At 44.6% G+C, this 19,198-nt stretch overlaps 1 protein-coding gene across 2 annotated transcripts in view; it reads left to right on the forward strand.

Moving 5' to 3' along the window:
• Knockout (Stork-head domain-containing protein knockout) overlaps nucleotides 1-19,198 on the forward strand; it is a 71,055-nt gene that overhangs the window by 26,997 nt on the left and 24,860 nt on the right. For both annotated transcript variants that reach the window (XM_071705401.1, XM_071705402.1), the window contains exons 2-3: nucleotides 8,513-8,767; nucleotides 16,424-16,619. In XM_071705401.1, coding sequence (XP_071561502.1) covers nucleotides 8,567-8,767; nucleotides 16,424-16,619 — 397 coding nt within the window. In that variant the 5' untranslated portion in view covers nucleotides 8,513-8,566. The remainder of the gene's footprint in view (nucleotides 1-8,512; nucleotides 8,768-16,423; nucleotides 16,620-19,198) is intronic.

Below are 19,198 nucleotides of genomic sequence, written 5' to 3' on the forward strand. Positions count from 1 at the left end.
TGCGATCCTATAATTCGATTTTCCGCAAAATTAACGATGTTCCTCTTCCGGACGTGAGGTGAAAAGCATGTCTTCGAAAAAAAAAAAAAATGAAAGTTTATTGATAATTAAATGGGATCATCGAGACTGCAAATGAGATAAAACAGTTTTAAGATACTTAATAATAAATTAGCAATTTCTTTCTATTCGCGCGTCATTGGAACGATGACACTTGTTTAATCGTCTAAGGACTTTCGATATTTCCGATGGCTATTTTCTATACAATCAATATATTGCAAGTACACACAAACACATACAGAGTTTTGCGGCCATGGTTAAATTGTTTTCCTCCTACGACCGCACTTTCCTCTCCTCGAGCGACCGCGGAAAAATAGACTTTCGACTCGATCTGTCGCTGCCCGATCGGCCTGACGGCAAATAACGAGAATAATGGCCGCGTATGCATGTTATCCCGGTATTGACACTTCTCTGCGTCGGTGAGTGTGCGCCCGCGTGAGTGGGCACATACGCTCTCGTACAACCTCGAGGTCGATGGAAAGTGAAAACGAGTGACTTCTGTATGGATTGTCATAACGTACCGTACGTGCATACGTTAATGCTAAAAGGGGCTGTTTATTATACATTGTCGATCTTTATCGGTCGAATAATACACGCCAATAATGTAGGATTTCCTCTATGAAGGAGAGCGATCGATTTCCCTCTCGTAACGACATAAGCTTACAACCGAGTTACCTAATTTATTTCAATCTCTTTCATCTCTTCCAGTTCCTCTTTTGATTTCTTTGGATTATAATTTAGTCCAATAGTTTATTTTCGAAATCGGATTGATTTATGGGCACAATAATGCATTTCCGAGAACTCTCCGCGTGATATACTGCGTGACAATAAGTGTGCGTACGAATGGCTGATAATGATCCACGTGCCAACAATTAACCATGCACCGCCAGGTCGTCATTATAGTTTCCCTTATAAGTAGGAAGAGAAGCGTTGGGAACGATAACGCGTAATTACGTACGTGTGCGCTCCTGCCATTAATAATACACGCGAGTACACGTCCTTGCGCGCGATCTTTATAATTCTTCTAAAGATCTCTCGCATTGATTTATCTCCGTAAAAGTCGTCCTCACAAAAACATACACTTTCTTCGTCGCTGAATATCTCTTATTAAACGTAGCGATGGTTAACGATCGTTACGATTCGACCGTTCTTATATGGCAATCGTTCCTTACCGTTTCGAATTTCCGGTAGTCTCGCAACGTGATTTTACGTCTTGAGGGTATCAATCTATCGGAAATGGCCGCTGCTTCTTCGAGGCGATTTGGTGGAAAGTCCCTGCGCGACATGATACTTTCGGACAAATTATTACTCGAAATTACGGCTTCATTCCAACACTCGCTTTCCCCTATGTTTAAATTAATTAACAGACTCTCTCATTTCGACATACATATATCAAGCGCACGGCAACTGAATCAAATTAACTATCGAGCTATTATTAAACAAATATCGACTGTTATTAATTATTTTTAAAACATGTATCGTCTTTTACATCTGTATTTAAGTAAAATCTTCGCGGTGGGTCTATATGCGTTCATTTAGCACACCAGTGCGCACTTTTTTTTAGCAACGCATCGCCGCGCCTAATTTCGCGCTTGATGTAATATATGTGCAATGGCGTGATCCAAACGCATTAAAACGACAGGAAAGCACGAAACTCGTGTATGTACCACTTGGAGACCACCGTTCGCGTGAAAGTTTCGCGGATCGATGTTTCGCAATTACGGTACAGGCTATTCAACGAATTAAACCGTCTTATCTATTACAACGGAGCGTTAACTGCTGTTCTGAATTACGTTACGATACGAATTATATGTATTGCCGTGTCGGCTCGTTTACAGTGTTTATACGCGCGCGAATAACGCGTGCTCGCGCGTACGTAAAATTGCGTGTGCATACACGCGAATCCTGTAACTCGAGACGAGTGAGAGATCGCACCAATGTGTACGTGCTTAAAGAATTTTAATATCACGGAGACCGCTACATCGCATTGACTTCTTTTTAAAATAATTATACCCGAATAAGAGAAGCTATCCATACGGTGTATTGAGAAAATAGCGTTTTCTCGATATCTGCCGTAAGTGGAACACCACGCACACCAGGTTCGAAAGCAGTAACTTTTATTTTCACGGCGTTTTCATGGTGATGCGTTCGCGCTGCATTCTACGGCGGCGAATCCTATTAACGGGTTGTTATTATCGCGATCCCGTCGGCGCGACCATTTATTCGCCCGGGGAATCTTTAACCGCGGAAAATTACGCCATCGCCATTTATCGCCCCGCCAAGGACTCCGGCCGTCCTTACGTCCGGTGTAATTTACCCCGCCAGGTTGAACCACCTTCGTCGCGGACCGGTGCAGTCACACTCGAGTGCGGTTGACATCCTTTACTCGAGCAGCCCCTTGCCTCACCTCTCGCTCGCGTTTCTTGATTTACGCGCGTTGCTCATTAGCACGTTGTGAAACCTGATATTTCCCGCCTCGCGGAGGATCGCGCGCGAGATGCAGCATAGGTATCGTTACCATTCGATCGAACGAACGTTATTTATTAACCAGCAAGGCCGTTTGAAAGCCTCTGTTACGGAGAATAATTTATTTAGAGCTGGAAATATGTTCTAAATTGCGTTGGCATTTCCGGAGATAGGATATTCCAAAACTATCGCGTTTCAGTTTCAAGAGCATAAAACATACGAGTATTTCCCGTAGAATCGAACCCGGAAGCTGAGTATAATTATGTTAATTATTCGGCTTACCGAGCACCGTACAATTTTTTCTCGGGAAAAGACTTTTCTCGTATAAAAATAAAAAAGATAAACATCTGCCTTAAAAATATTGTTAATTACTTATTATTAATTAAACATAATTATCTCTCGTGGAAACCTGTTTATCTTCTCTCGTATATTCCCGGAAGATCGGAGGGAACGTATGGAACATAATAGATACGTTTTAAAACTTTCTAGTAGCGCACGTGCCGGCGATCTGGGATAATACCGACGATTCCAGCGACTCGGATATCAGAAATCGCTATCCCACGTGCTCCTTGTTCCGGACTGCGTGCTTCCCTGGGAGAAACGATTTTCGCGAGACGCGGTAGCCCGCGAGCCGTTGAGAATCGTTTGACTTCGCCGCGACGATATCAATGTTCTCCGGAGTCGATCGGAACTGGCTTGGTCGACACTCGCTCGTCGACGAGGCCTTTCTCCCCTGCTCGTCGTTATTTCAATAATGCTCACGTACGGTGCATTATCCACGCGCTTGCAATTGACATCCTTTAAGCCACGCCGCCGTCCGCGCGACGCGACGTCACCCATGTACTCGCGCTTTACCGTTGCTTGTCATTACGAGAGAGGAACCTTGGGATACCGTGGTAGCCCTCGCTGACCCCCTGTCAATACCACCGAAGCACACGTGAGAGCCTATCTTGGCGCGCGCGGACGTAAGCGAAGACCGCGGGTATATTCGCCTGGATATCACTCGCGATTTTTCACGACGCGTATATAGCGTGCGTTCTCCACTCCGCTATTTCCACGTCGCCGCGCGACGTCCCGGAGGTGGAGGCGTGAGAACCGGGTTTCCGGGATACGCCGCTGGGTATCTTGGAATACACTCTCAACGCTTGACCTCCTCAGTAGGTATCATATAATATGTGTATGCCACGAGGAAGCTAGAACATCTGTTTTAGCTCTCTTTCTCTATATAGTTTGGTTTGTAAGGATCAAATTAACAATATATTACGTGTCTAATTTGAATACTTATGCTAAAATTATTATTGTTACAAAGAAAGGACGGTTTTGCTGAAGTATCTAAAAATTTAGCTAGATACAGATCTGAAAATAATTTTGTTGAACTATCAAAATAATTATGTAGAACACTCAAACTGATCGCTGAAGTGTCAAAATTTTTTACAGCATTATCATCATACTTCAGCGATCTACTATAATTATTTTGATCGTGCAACAAAATTATTTTCATATCTGTATCTAAATTTAAATTTTTAGATACTTCAGCAAAACCGTTCTTTCCGAGTTCTCTTTCCGTGTAATAATATTTCCGTTTTATAGTTTGAAACTGTTATTCGACGTGTCGTATTACATTTGAATAAGTTGTTGCTATTAACGTTATTTTATCTCGCCTACTTTATATGTCTCGTGTCTCACGAACGGCTTAAATCGTGTTACAAAACAGATGCACGCATTCGTACGGATGTGCGTACCAATGGTCGCTCGGTATGCAATAATCCAGTGCATATAATGCGCTAATGCGACAGGTCTGCCGATAGAACTCCCAGCGTAACGCTAATTAAGCCCGGAGTCCGGAGGATACAATTATGTGATTCTTAAATGGAAACCTGGCGTGTGTGGTAATTTCGCGTCTTGAGTTTCTTGATATATCCTATTACGTCGAGCTATGTCGGTCGCGCAAGGCGAGAGTCACGCAACTTTTTTTTCTCCGAATCACCGAAAGGCACGTCGGTAGCGATGATGAATCTCTGCTCTTTCGCTAGGTAATTCATTCGTATTCAAGATAATTCACTCCCGTTTTCTCTCACAATAATTGCTCCCGTACTTGGAAATATTAATATTGATACTCTTTGTCGTAATTAAAAAGAAACTCCTAGACATTAATGGTTTATACTCTACGTGGTTTCCACAACGTCAAGCGGAGGTGACAGCCGGTCGGAGCTTTCTATTTATGTTCTCATCGACATACTGACGTAAGAATTCATCATACTTTGGGACTACCAGCGATAGCCGATGTAGTCATTGATAACCGGCTCGTTTCTCGTTTAAGATCTCAATGGCCATCTCCGGCGAGATCAACGGCGGTGTGGACGTAGATTTGTCTTTATTTGGACTTCCATTAGGCCGAGACGTTATTTGATCGTTCCCGTTACACGTTTTACGAGAATGGTCTCCGCGCGCGAGAAGTACTTTCTAGACACTCGACTCCGCGGGTCCGGACTCCGGCGGCTGGTCTTCGCCGCCGAGAAGGTCGACGATACATCAAAGGATACGCAGAACGAGCGCGCATACGGTGTCACGCGAAGAATGAATTTGCTCATTGGATATGAAAGTTTGTTTTCTTAACAACCCCCTACGGCCTGGCGAAGTTATTCATCGACAAGTATCGTACGAAGGGGAAAAAAAGGAGTGTAAAAAAATTTCGGAGAAAGACGGCGCGGTGAGATTTATCGAAGAGATTTTGCGCTTCGACAAATTGTCGGACAAGTTGTCTAGCAGGAAATTAATGACGCGGCTATTTCAGTAGGCGCAGGATAATAAAGCGGCGCGGAACTCGTTTCGGTGTATATGTAAGGCGCTTTAAAAAAAATATATAAGGCGATGTCTGTTTAGAGAGGGCTATGAATAAAGCATTCCAGGCTAGAAAAGGTGACGATAAAACGAGGCGAGCTCGGAATGCATTATCTTCAGCACTTTTAACGTATCTGATGCGCAGTTATCGTTCGATTTAACCGAACGTGTAATCCTACTTGTAACTTATGGAGCTACGGGGCGCGTAATTAAGTTACGGTATCCGTCGTTTCGCATGGCGATTTGTATGTTTCTCTCCGTAAACGTGTTAATCTCGCGGGAAATTACCTTGTCTTTACGAGCGATCGAATGGGGGATCGACCGCGAGGAGAATAGCCGCGTTAACGCGGATCGCATTCTTCCTATTTCCGACGAGACGTCGTCGCCGCCTTGCCCGTTCTTGTCGGTCGGCGCGGCGGACCGATCGACGGCCGTGATTACTATAATTACGATTATAATAGACGAGATCGGGGAATCCAGGTCGCTCGTGACTCGCGCGCTATGAGGAATCAAAGAGAGACATTCTGCTTTCCAGCGGTGGAAGCTCCGGCGGGAAAAGCGCGGACAGGAAAATTAAACGAGCGAGCGCTAATTAATGTCGCCAGTGCCGCGTCGGTCCCACGCGATCCGATTGGCGGCCGCGGTTCAGGTTCAGGGATGCAACGGCGCGGTGCATCGGCACAACGCGACGACGTGGCGCGATGCGGATGCGGGCGCGGGTGCGTCGTGGTGCAGTCACAATTGGCGAGACATTAATGAGAGCCGGTCGCGATCCGACGACGCGCGCGGCGAATGAGTCATACGGCAGGAAGTCCTTTTTCCGCGATACGGCACGGTCGAACACCTTCCGCCCGACGAACTGGTACAAGGTGAAATCGTGCTTCGATTCGCGGCACGAAGAAGGCCTGATGGATTCCTTCTTCTCTCTCTCTCTCTCTCTCTCTCTCTCTCTCTCTCTCTCTCTCTCTCTCTCTCTCTCTCTCTCTCTCTCTCTCTCTCTCTCTCTCTCTCTCCCTCTCTCGAATTCCGTTTCGTTTTGGAAAAATTTCTTTTGCATCGGAACTGATCGTCTACCTTCTCCAGATAGGCAGATAGGATAAACTATTTGCCAACGTACGTTGCGAAAATTGCCCCATTGTATCGGTGAGAATGAGATACTCCGAGATACGATGGATAAAAGTGCGCCAGACAACCGCGCGCTCAAAGAGCGGATGGCACGACAGACAGCGCGAACGAACAACAACGCGAGAAAGATTAGACGCTATTAAATCTTATTCTCCTCCCTATCTGAGCGAATCTTTTTTTTCTCTTCTCGATATATATCCCCGCGGGATATCATCAGTGCGTCGCGATCGCGTGAGAGAGGTCGCCATTTCACAGGGGATTATTCAATGTCGTCTATTACCAGCATACAGAAGACCGTGTACCACTAACTATCCAATTATCTTCCGATTAAAAAATAATGCGATAGTTGCGGTACACCGGCGTGTCCCGTACGCTCGTCACGCATCATAAAGTATCTTATCTACGTTATCAGACATCTATCGATGTCAGGAGGTGAACCTTTAGCTACCATTAACCATGCGGGACTTTCCAATAAAACGATTCGATGTTCATCGCTATCGGAAAACAGATAAATGGGACGTAAGACAATATCAGTAAACTAAACCTCAAGATGCCCGCTGCATCTTTCCGCATTGTATTTAATTAAATCTAATTTCAATTTAATCTCATTAACGCGATATAATTCTATACACATTTTTTATTATTTTTTTCCTAAAAAAAGAAGAATAGATATAGTTTTGGAAAATTGATTTGCTCGTTGTTTTTCAACACTTTAAATAACTTGACTCGTAAAGCAAGGCTCATCTGCCACAATCTCTACTGCTTCCATATCCGGATGTACTGCGGCACATTTGGCCGCTCGGAGCTGTCTGGCAATTAAGGTCAGATCGAATTCATGTACACGGACCGCCGAATCGATGAAGCTATCTTGCGTCTCTGGCTCGGCTCCAGAGAAAGAGCTGCGACAATGCGCAGCGCAGGGCGACCATCCCTTTTTCTTATTACCCGACGTTTCGCCTCTCACGAGCGATGGTGGATTTTCATGAGTATAAGGGTGTTCCACCCTTCAGCTATGGACGGCTAGGCTAAATCAATTAGATACCCCGAGGTGGGAAGTGTTGATACAATATAGAAATACGTGACGTTGCCTTCTGGCCTTTAGAAGATGAAAGACGACGACGTTAACAGGATTTCTCAACTGTCCTTACGTATTACCAAATATGAGTTTTTAGAAAAATATAGTCTGCGTTTTATCTTTTTCTGAAATAAAATATAACTCAATAATACAACAATGTACATAATGTCATATATTAATGATACAAGATGTAATTAATTATAAAAGAAAATAATTTTTTGCATTGAATGAAAGCCCATATACTATAGTGGATTTTTGATTAGACACGTAATTCGCGTTTGGCCAAATTTTGATCGAGCGTAAATCTACGATGGGTCGAAAACCACTGATCCTAGATTTTCCGTGTGTATCCTGCGAGCGGGGTTCGCCTGCAATGCACGCTCAATAAAAAGCAGCTGTATGCGTCACGGACACACGCGTGTAAAGGAGGTTTCGCGCAGAGAGTCTCTCACGTCGTCTGTAACTTTCGTGAACTCGTATAATAGTGCGCTGAACTCGCCGCCGCTTTATCTCTCTCCATGGTACGACGATAAGAATAATTGGACGTAAGACAGCACGGCAGATGAGAGACGGAGGTCTCCGTTGCGTAAAATTGCAGGTCATTCGCAGTCCTCCGCTATCAAGCGTGTCTATACAGTTTTCGGTTATGTAACTACGGTATAAAATCGTCCGGGCGCCTTTTTTTTATGTAACTCTATGGAACGAATGGGACTGCAGACGCCTCTCGTTTAACTTTTTATACTTTTCGATTAATCTAATAATCAGTTTCTCGCCTTCTTTATTACGTTCGTATTCATCAGTTCTGTTCTGAGACAAAATTGATTAGAAATATATTATTTATTATAATATGTATATTATTTAAGCAGACCAATTTTGATCTAATGTATCGATTAATCCTGACGGTCTACTCCAGATCAAAATGCTGAATATATTTTTTTCTTATTACAGATTTCGTAATGCCACCGCCCTATTATCAACGTCGTTAGGTGGTGGACCCTCGCAATGTCCTCGATCTTAGGAGACGGAACGGGCCCTGGAGGCCCCGGGCCCTCCCGATGCCTCTTGCTCCTGCAGAGGTCCCTGGCGATTCAATTGATCCGAGGTTCGCCTCCTCATGTCGCAAACGCCGGCCAACGGGAAAGTCCAAAGGAACATCCAGCCGACGAGATGTGGATGTACGACAAGGGCTACAATCTATTTCAGGTGAGTTATCTTCGCGTTATCTTCGTTTCCGTTGATTTTCGGTTGCGTAAACGCCATTGGTATCTTTTTGTCGCGTCACGTACCCGGCGAGTTTTTGACAATACGTGCCTTTAGTCTCTCGACAAACAGCATCGCCCGTCTTCTCTGTTCATGGGTCTTTTTGCTCGTTGGCGCCGGAAAAGTTCAACGGAAGCGAGAATGTTGGAGCGCCGTTGCGACGAGAGGCTCCGCTCCGACTCTTCATGCCCTCCGCTTTGTTCCTTCTTCTCGTCGACCCGCGGCGCGCGCGGGTCCTTTACGGTAAAGCGAACGTTGATTGCCCGCACCGTTACGCCACAATGAGACAATGTGAATTACGAGCAATTTCGCAAAAGTCGGCATAATCGAGGAGCGGCAGGATAAACGGCGGAAGCTCGTTCTCGCGGCCGGCGTGTTGCGCCGACGTCTCATCCGGCCCTTCGATAATAAATTTCGCGTTTTACGTCCAGAATTCCTTCCACGGATGAAATAAACGGCGGCGAAACGAGAGACGCGCCGCGGCCGCCGGACGACGGCGGCAGCGGCGGCGGCGCCGTGCGCGTCGTAATGCAGCTCGTCTCGAATTTATCGCCACCAATGCGTAACACGTAACCACTGAATATTCAACAGCGGTCTACTGTCTGGTCAGGAAAATCGTATTAAAGCTCGTGCCGATATGGCCGATCACGAGAGGGAAGCGCGTAATAACATCGGTAATAAGCGATGTTATGAATTACTCATCACGGGAGATAAAAATTAAAAAATTAGTAATTAATAATAAATAAGTAATGAAGTAAAATAATAAGTTGAAGTGAACAATAAATAATAAATAATAAATGTGTAAGTAATAATTGCGTGTGTTACAAATGGTTTAGATAGAGATATAATCCGGTCGGAAAAATTAATACATTTCTTCACATATTTTTGGGCATGGTCACAAAATTGGGCAAAGGTTATTGGTGACGAAATAAAGCTGCGAACGTGACTGTTCGCAATAACGAAGTGCTCTCACTTTTCAACGAGTACGTACTCGGCGGAGAAGCACCCTTGCGGAAAAGTCAACGAGCGAGGCTCTCGCTTCCAGAGTTAATAATGAGGAACGTCGATAACGGTGACAAAGTGAGGGTGCTGAACCGTTGAACATGCAAGAATAGCATTTTTTCGGACTCTTAGAGACTATCTATTCTTGAGAAGCATTCAAAAAATAGACATTTTTAATGCTCCGTAGTAAATTTAAAACGTTGAACATTTTCTTTCAGCTAATTGAAAATTAAAAGGCCTTTAATATCTTCGTTAAGGACAAATCTATTATAACTGTGAAATAAATCGAATGTGAAATAACGTGTGTGGAAGTTGGAATACCTCGTATATAAAAGCAGGAAATCGCGTTCAGCGTTGTTCATACGAGAGAAGATATAATCTCGAGGTCGCGAGAGTGAATTAGATCGACGTTCTATAATTGTTAAGGCAATTAGACGTTACTGCAGAAACCGTTCTATGTATGTTCTATCGGTATTGCGGTTCCGCGTGGTTTCGCGCTATGTACTGGCCGTTTCATCGATGTCTGCGGATAATAATCGATCGACGAAGATACAATCGCTTTTCAACGGAGCGGTCGTCAAAAGCATCGCCGTGTGCAGCATCGATATCGCGATACGGTCGTTATTCAGAACATTGTATTCTATCGATTAATTTTATCCAAAGAGGAACGTTAAATGAAATTCTGTATCGCGGCTTCCCATCGGGTAATTAATACTAACGATGGAAATTGACAAAACAAAATATATAAAAATAAAATAATACTACAAATAATTATAACTACTAAATAATTATACATATTGTATCAATTACATCAATTATTATATTAATAACACGTTAAATATATAAATAATATTATATATATTTAATTAGTATAATATCTATATAAATTAATGAAATTTTGTGACAGAGTGATCGGATTATCCTTTTTCGATGAGATTAAAGGTTTTAAATTCATCTTTTCTTACGGTAGAAAAGCGACAATGACGAACGAACGACAATACGGTTCTATTACCATAGTAATATCAGGTTACTAAATAATAGGGCATTGTTCGATACGGCTTTTGATCCGCAAAGTTGTTTACAAGATTTATCGAGGCCTTTCAGGTGCACAGTCTGCATTCGAGAAAAGGTACTTTACGCTTCCTCGACGGCTCTCGCGAGTGCATTGCCGGCCGTCGCCGCTCGTTGTGACGTTTTTAAATCACTGTTATTACGATACACCGATCGCGCATCGCCTCGGGGATGGTCGACGCAGTCAACGATCCGGCGGACACTTTCCATCCGCGTGACGATTTCCGCCACGAGCACGTCGCCACGCCGAGACGAGAAAAAGCACGATAGTTTACGACGAGTTACTCGGCCACGGCTATAACCGCAGTATGTGTGCATCAGTTTGTTACATTCGCTTGTTTACAACATGTTTGTGGAATCGACGTTTCATCACAGAAATATCCACGATCGATCACTGTCAGGATATAAGAACTCTCGTGTGTGATAAACTTATATATCTTTTAATTGCGATGTAACTTTTTGCTTGAATATATAGTAACCCATTTTAATGAAAGCGTTGTACTTAAAAAATGCCATTTAATTACAGCCTTGTGAATCGTCTCTTCTCAGATTTAAATTGAAAAGGAAAACCTAAATGGGGCTCTGTATTCGGTTACGATCAATCGCGAATATCGTCGGAGCGTAATATTTGCGCGACTTGGAACCGAACCCAGAACGTAACTAGTGCGCGGCACTTAGAACAATAAAGTGAAGCGCGTGTCGTTCGAGCGGGTCGGACTTGGTGTTGGTCCGAGGGTTCGGCCAAGGTTCAGCCACCTCACTCTCGGGCTCTCCCGTTCATCGACGTTTTTCCTGGCCGGCGCGCCGTTGAAAGCGGAATCGGTCGTCGCCGTTGTCGTCGTCCTCGTCCATTGCCGACTTCGTAAATCAGCACCACGCAGCGTATATCACGAGCCAGCTCGACTTTTATCTCCCGCGCCTCGAGAACTCGTTTATCCGCGGGATGCCCATTCGCCTCGAAGCAATTCGCGCACGATCGTCTATTTGTTTGCCGATTTAATTGCAAAAAAATACACGGGAAAGAGGGGGTGCCGTCGGTACCCCTTCTTCTTGTCGCGCTTTCTTTCACGAGTCATAGATTAACGATGACATGGAATGTCGGGGCTTATTTTCTGCCTTACGATATATAAATATTAATGTTATTCGTTATTTAACGTTAAATCATCGTGGACGTTATTAATCTTGGATAATTTATTCTTGCTTATTTTAATTATGCACAGGTTATAAGGTTTTTGTGCGAACCGAGAATAATGAAACATAGAAGTTAATCCCACTATAATATTTATCTATTCAAATAATAATAATAATTGCAATTATATTATTATTGCAACATGAGAAGATATAGCCAAGCTAATATCTTAATAAGTTTTTCTTTTCTATAATGCTTCATAAGACGCAGCTTATATTTCGTCAGGAAAAATATTTTGAGGATTAGTCGGTTTTTTTTCTGTGTGACGAGTCTTTATAGACTCTCTATTGACATGACAAATAAGAGTATGTGATGGTGTCCATATCTAGATGTAACTATACCCAGTTAGAGAGAAAAGAGGGAGAAAAAGAGATCCCCGCGTCTATCGCCCAACGTATTATTCGAGCGCACGCTGCACACGCGATATTAGCATATAAATTATGTTATCGTGATTTATGCTTGCAGTCCGCGTACCCAGGCGAGACTATAGGGGGTTGCTGATTAAAATTCGAAACGACGGGCGCGGGCGAACATCTTGACGCCTGTCATCCGGTAATGGCTGATAAATAGATCAATTTCGCAATGGCAAAACGACTTTCAGAGGCTAAAATGTCTCGTATAATTTTTCTTCGGCAACAAAATGTGGCGTCTTGTAAAATAAAATTAGAGCTCATCTCGATCATCTTCTCTGCCACACATACCAAGTGCTTCACAATACGGATAAGATACTACATACATATATAGCAGTTTTGGTTGTCGAACATATACTAGTGGATTAATGTACTCGCGACCCTAGTAGGATATTGATAGATCGATAAGCCCGACGCAGAGCGCAATAATACCGCAGTGCGAATGGCGCTGGCAATAAGTTTCTGGTATATTTCGTTCGACTCCGTTAACCGCTCACGTTCGTGCGCGGCGTCTCAGGTTAGAGCTTTAAAAGGATAACCATATACGCGCGGTGGGAGAGTGCACGGCGAGTATATTGCATAATAATTAACGGGCAGCCAACGACCGTACAACACCCTATAGACCGTATTGCCGCAAGTTCATTGCCGGTATGGAAATCGCAATACGTATGTTACGTGCGCCAAGCACCGCGCCGCCGAACAACAATGGGCTCGTTCTAACACTTTTGCATTTCCCCGTGATTTACTTTTATTTCTCCTTCGTAAACCGCGAACGCTTATTTTGTTTTAATCTCAGTGTCAAATATAGCGTCGAATAGTGCAGTTAAAAAGAACTTGTTGCCGTACCGAACTCTTTCCACTTTTTCGAGTGTTATAAAGAAATGTACGGTCGAAGAAATCGCGATTTCCAATCTGATTTCCAATTCCACGTTATCTCTTCTTCATCGTTATCCTATGTTTCCCAAATGTTCCACCCTCTGCGTTCCCGGTCGTTCGTACATTTCGCTCTACTATTCCCCTCGATATCTGCAGCTTATAATCTTCTGGGCAGTTAGGGGGCAGAATGTATACAAGGTCTTGAGAATAAATACAAGATAATCGTGGGGACTTCAAGGGATGGCATTTGATTCATTCAATACGGAATCGTTTATATTTGAGGGCTATTTTATATAACTTTCGATCTGATAAACGTTCATTTGCGACGGTCGCTCGTTTTCTGCAGATTAAGTGAGAATCTGTAAAGCGTTATTCTTGGAGACGGGGATTGTGTTATCTTGCGGAACGTAACGTTCGTCGCAATACGGTAACGCCAATTTGCGTTTAGCGCGATCCCCCGTATCAAAGCCCTCTTTTTCGCACAGTTAGTTGGCGTGCAGCTGGGCTGGATACAGGAGACATGGTAGCTGGTTCAGCGCTAATTATGGTTAACTCAGAACTGTCGCACTCTCACGTCTCACGGTTAGATCCTCCCATGGACAACGAGAGGGTCTACTTTATCAGCATATCCTGTTGCCCACCCCGACACATTCCGCGATGTAACGCGATATTTTTACGTATCTACGCAACTCTCTTGCCGACATTTCGGACTTAGACTGCTACAAATAAGCGTACGAATAGATCTACACGATATATGGACGATCATAAAAATTATAAATTTTATTCATGTATTGTAGCATAGACAGCTGTAGCACAGATAGGGTAGATTCGATTGTCGGCGCAGTTAGAGCGTGATTAAACGTTCCAGGATGTTTTCGTAAAGTCTAGCCAAGATTACGAAAGGGACGGTTAAGAGACGGACGAAATTTCCTTAAAATTGCGAAAGTGGCGCTTTTCTCCGTTTAGCGTGTTCAACCGGGCGGAAAAAACGAAGCGTTAAGAGTAATTCGATTGTAAGAAGGTGTCCCGATCGCGTCGGGAGAAAGAGATCGGTGGAAGGCACGATCTCGTGAAATCGATCGTGTCCGCTCGGTTGATCCGACACACCGAGAGGCAGCTCCCCACGCGGGGAGCTGCCGTGCGCCGAGAGCTCGAGGAAGCACGGGTTTGACGTAACCGAAAAGTTTCACCTGCTGAAAATCGCCGTCTGCGCGTCGCAGGCGATTTAATAAACCGGCCCACATGCACGCGCGAGAGCGTTGCACCTTTATTACAATATCATCCTCGCCGGAGTGTCGAAAATTCGCGCCGCGATGTCATAATCGCGCCGCCGCGATTGCGAAAGTTGACGCTGCCGCTCCTCCGCGCCACAAGAGATTGTAATAATACCTCAGGATAAAAGAATCCGATTGCGATCGAAAGCGCGCTTCGTTTCGTGACGTTAAGTAACGTCATTACGCGACGGCAGTGATTCAGAGGCGTGTCGCGCCTCGCGACGGGAATACTTGCGATTAAATATAAAAATCACGGTACGCGCTCGTTACGAAATATCTCGAGTTAAAAGATGTCACGTAAACCGACGGCGCGGTTGCCGCGATCGTAAAAGTTTTGTGGAGTTATTCCGTGGAAAGTCTCTCGACCTATGTATATACGCGGGAGATACGACGATCCGCGAACGATGAACGTACATCTGCGACGGAATACGAAACGCAGCCTTGGCAAGGGTGGATGTTTGCGCCGTGCTCCGTTGCACAGACACAAAACGAGGCCGGTCGTTCTCGCGGCGGATCAGATCGATCACGGATGTGTAATTTGCAGCGGCTACACGGAGGTTCCGTCATTTGGTAGTAGGGTAACCGTCGCTGTATACGGCTCCGCTATACGGCGACTTCCAGATGGTGAAAGTCCGGAGATCCTACGTTGCTCTTACGTTGCCGTTAGATGCAAAATCGTTTTATGCACGCGGCGCGCATTGTATTCTTTACACGGGATTAAATTGGACTCGCTGCCTCGTCCGTTGTCTTTCCGTTCGAGCGAGACGCAAAGTGGCTTGAATTGACGCCACTGTGAAATTTTAACGACCGCGTCCGCGTGTACCCCAGCATTATCTTACATTGTTTCATCTACACCGGCAATTCAGCAAATTACACGATTTAGCCTGAGATATTTACTGTGTATCATAACAAGATATATAACTCTAAATATATCGAAGATAATTATTTTACCGATCAATTTATATATAGTTGACGTAATAAATTTTCACGATACGGCGAATTAGTCTCCTTTCGTGTATATGTAGCTGTTGCTCATACGAGCACAATAGCTGCACACTTTTCACAATTGTGGAAACTGATCGCATCGATTGTTCGAACGAGAGCTGTTATAAATCACCCTGAGTTCGCGCCGATCGATTCCAGCACTCCGCACTAATTTCATGGTTTAGCCGGACGAGGAGGGAAGAGAAGACAGGGCTGGAGAAAAATTCTGTGGGGCCGTTCGTTTATGAGCATTGTCCGGGGCTCTCGACCCTATCACGGCTCATTCTGCTACGCGGAACTACGCGGGGGTTCTAGGAAACATCCATAGGGGTAGAATCGTGTTTCGTCCCCGAGTTACGACGAGGGTGAAACGCCATACGGCTCCACGGAGAGATAAACACTTAGCCACCGAGCAATATTTTAGAGGGTCACTCGCCGGCTTTTATCGCGCGACGCGTAACGACCTTTTTTTATTGGTAACGCAAAATACGACGAACGTGCGGACGATATTTTATTATTATACAGTCGCGTGATTTCGCGAAGATTATCTTTCTGTCGTAAAACCATATTCGTTTGCGAACATGGGGGGGGGGTTTATAAAAAATATTTAAAAACAAATTATAGAACAATATTATCAAATAAGTGGTTGATATTTACAAATGAAAAAAATTCAAAAAAATTGATAACTAATTACTTTTACTATGTAACTTTTAATATAATTTGATATAATTTTGGCAAATAGAAATTTCCATTACGAGATGCAGGTAAAAGGTTATTTCGTTGTATGTTGCAGAGTTTCTTGGAAGCGAATTCCAAATGCTGGTGGAACGCGGCTCTGGTGGATGCGACCCGGCAGCTAAGGTACAAGGGCCACGTGTCGCCGGGTGTGCTGATGGTTAGCGGACCGCCCTGCGCCCTCGAGGTTTTGAGGGCGGCATGGGCGCGAAACGTTTTACGACCACCCGCGGACCACTCGATCACCTGCCTCGGTACGTACCATCGAATTAACTCCCGCATCGTCCGAGGGTCGATTTAACCCGACGGCAACGATTGCGTTCGCCGTACGACCGGATTAAATACGTTTTATTTAAACTGAGATAATCGAGAGTTCAATTAAAGATAAAGCAATCTGTGAAAGTGAAAGTGAAAGCGTCGATATTTTACAAAAACGAGTTCTTACGAGCGAGGAGATAATCCTGCGTGACCCTCGTTCCTGGCGCATTTGAATTCCAATGCCAGTGCAACGTGCGAAAATGATCACTTAATCTCGAGCGTCTCTTTCTATCTTTTTTCGCTTTTCACCACGGCGCCTTTGCTAATAGGGAACTGCCGTGACGGGACATATCGAAATATTCCATTTTGGTTAAGATAAGCTCGAGTACCTGAAGATTCCATTCATAGTCGTTTTGCAATGCATCAAGTATTGGTAATAATCCGCGTGGCCGCATTCATTTTAATTATTTTCTGCGCGAGAAATAATCTAATCAGTTTTAATGCCTAGAAAAATAAAACAAGTACGTATTTGTATTGCAATTATCGTAAAGTTTCAAATATCAACGTTTCGGCCCAAGGATGTGGTGTGCTGAGTGCAAACCGACTCCTTGTAAATAAAGCGATCGGAATCGCGCAGAAGGTGCCCGACCTTTACGCGTTACTCTCCTTATCCGCTTATCTCCCGTAATCCGCGCCTGTCGTCAACGTACGTTCTACAGAAATAGCTTCGCGCATATCTTATCGGGTAACCCATGCGCACCCGTTTGCACTCCCGCTTCCTCGCGTCTTCCTCGCGCTCTTTCTTTCTCTCTCGTGCCCGTCTTTTACGCCTTTTCGGTCGGTGTCCTCGGTCTTTTTTCCACCTCCGCCGTTTCTTTCCGATCTTATTGCTCCCTTTTATGCCCCGCGTGTTCGTATCTATGTACGCCTACGCTCGACTATCTCGCATACCGGGCTTATGCTAATGCACGCGCGTATCCGCGCAACGGCGTAGGAACCCGACTCGTTATTACGATGCGCCGTGCTAGTCGGTGCAAAAACCCTCTCGCGAAAACGAAAGAAATTTATTTGCGCGATAAAGACCACGTTACGTGACTTTATTCGCGTGGGAAAGTCTATTGTAGACATCGAAAAATCGCATTACAGCTCGAAACACGGCCGTTTTAGAATTTTTCGTCTTTATTCGCTATCTGGTCTACAATGTCTACACAGCTGTGAAAAATATAGCAGTAACAGAGTAATATATAATAATTGATATATTGTACACTTGCGTAATGTAAAATATTAAGTAAATATACTTATATATAAGTAAGTATAAAATATATAAACAATAATTGTGCGTGCCAAGTCTGACATTAAATCGAGACAAGTCGACGAATCGTGTAATAAATCGGCCGACTGAATATTAATTTGCGGCGTTTCGTAATTGGGGTTAATGACGGTCGCTGATTAACTGCGCCGAATGCAGTTAATCGCGGTAGATCAAGGCGCGCGAAGATTATAAAGTGTTTTTATATTAAATGGCCACCTGTATGCGGCGACGGCGATGCCGCGCCGACGAGCTTTCCGGTTAATACGCGGATACCTCCGTGTGGCAAACGAGCTTGGCTAACATTCCACTATTTGCTGATCGGGGGGACCGGGCACACCATCGCGCATAATACGCGCGTCTTATATGCACGTGCGGTAATGCCGATTTCGCGCCGCCGCATAATTGGTCTGTCGTCCACTTCGCGAATGACCGAGAGTCGCCCCGACTTATGTGTCCGACCTCTTTATTTTCCCACATCTTGGCGAAGCGACGACGAGTGGCTCCGTAAATATTACGGTGGTTTTTGCATAATTTTCCAGTTAGCGTGCCGCTGACTTTCCTGCAGAACGCGCACGTGTTGACGTTCAATGCGCGTCGAGATGCGTGCAGCGCACGACGGCTCATTAACAAGGATTTAATCTACGCGGCATTTTGCAAGAACGTGCTGAGATCCATATAAGATTGAAAGAAGCATGTGAATATAAGTTAGATCGATATTTCGCATTTCAAGCTTAATAATCATATGAAGAGCTTGCTAAATTTATTCATTTTTTATTATCGTATATTTCTGACTTGCACAACCATTCCGAATACGAAGCTTTCCCCGAAACTCGACCTAAGAAGATCCGAGATGGCTGATCGAAAAAAAAAAGGAAAATGGCACATTGCACTCCACATAGAAATGACCCGATTAGTACGCGACTCGCACGCCGAGGAGTCCAACATCCTCAACGTCGACGGGCGCAGCGAAAGGGACGTCGACGCTCGCGCGCGCGCGCGCGCGCGTCTGGAATGCCAGACCTTCCCTCTCGTCTCCTCCACGCCCTAACTGAAATCCATACGGTGCGTTCTCGCGGGGTAATAAATCGGCCTCCTTCGGTGTGCGACAGTAGCGGCATTCCAGGGCGATCGATTAAGTCGTGGTACCCCATTGGAGACGCGTGGCCCGATAAGCGACGCGTTTTCCACGCATAATTCCCATTTCGCGATTTATCTGGACGCAATCATCGAGCTCGTGCATCGACCACTTCATTTGCCGAGTAT

Source organism: Temnothorax nylanderi, unplaced genomic scaffold (genome assembly GCF_030848795.1).
Source record: "Temnothorax nylanderi isolate EJ_2023f unplaced genomic scaffold, tnyl_v1.0 TNYL_tig0046_pilon, whole genome shotgun sequence".
Lineage (NCBI taxonomy): Eukaryota > Metazoa > Arthropoda > Insecta > Hymenoptera > Formicidae > Temnothorax > Temnothorax nylanderi.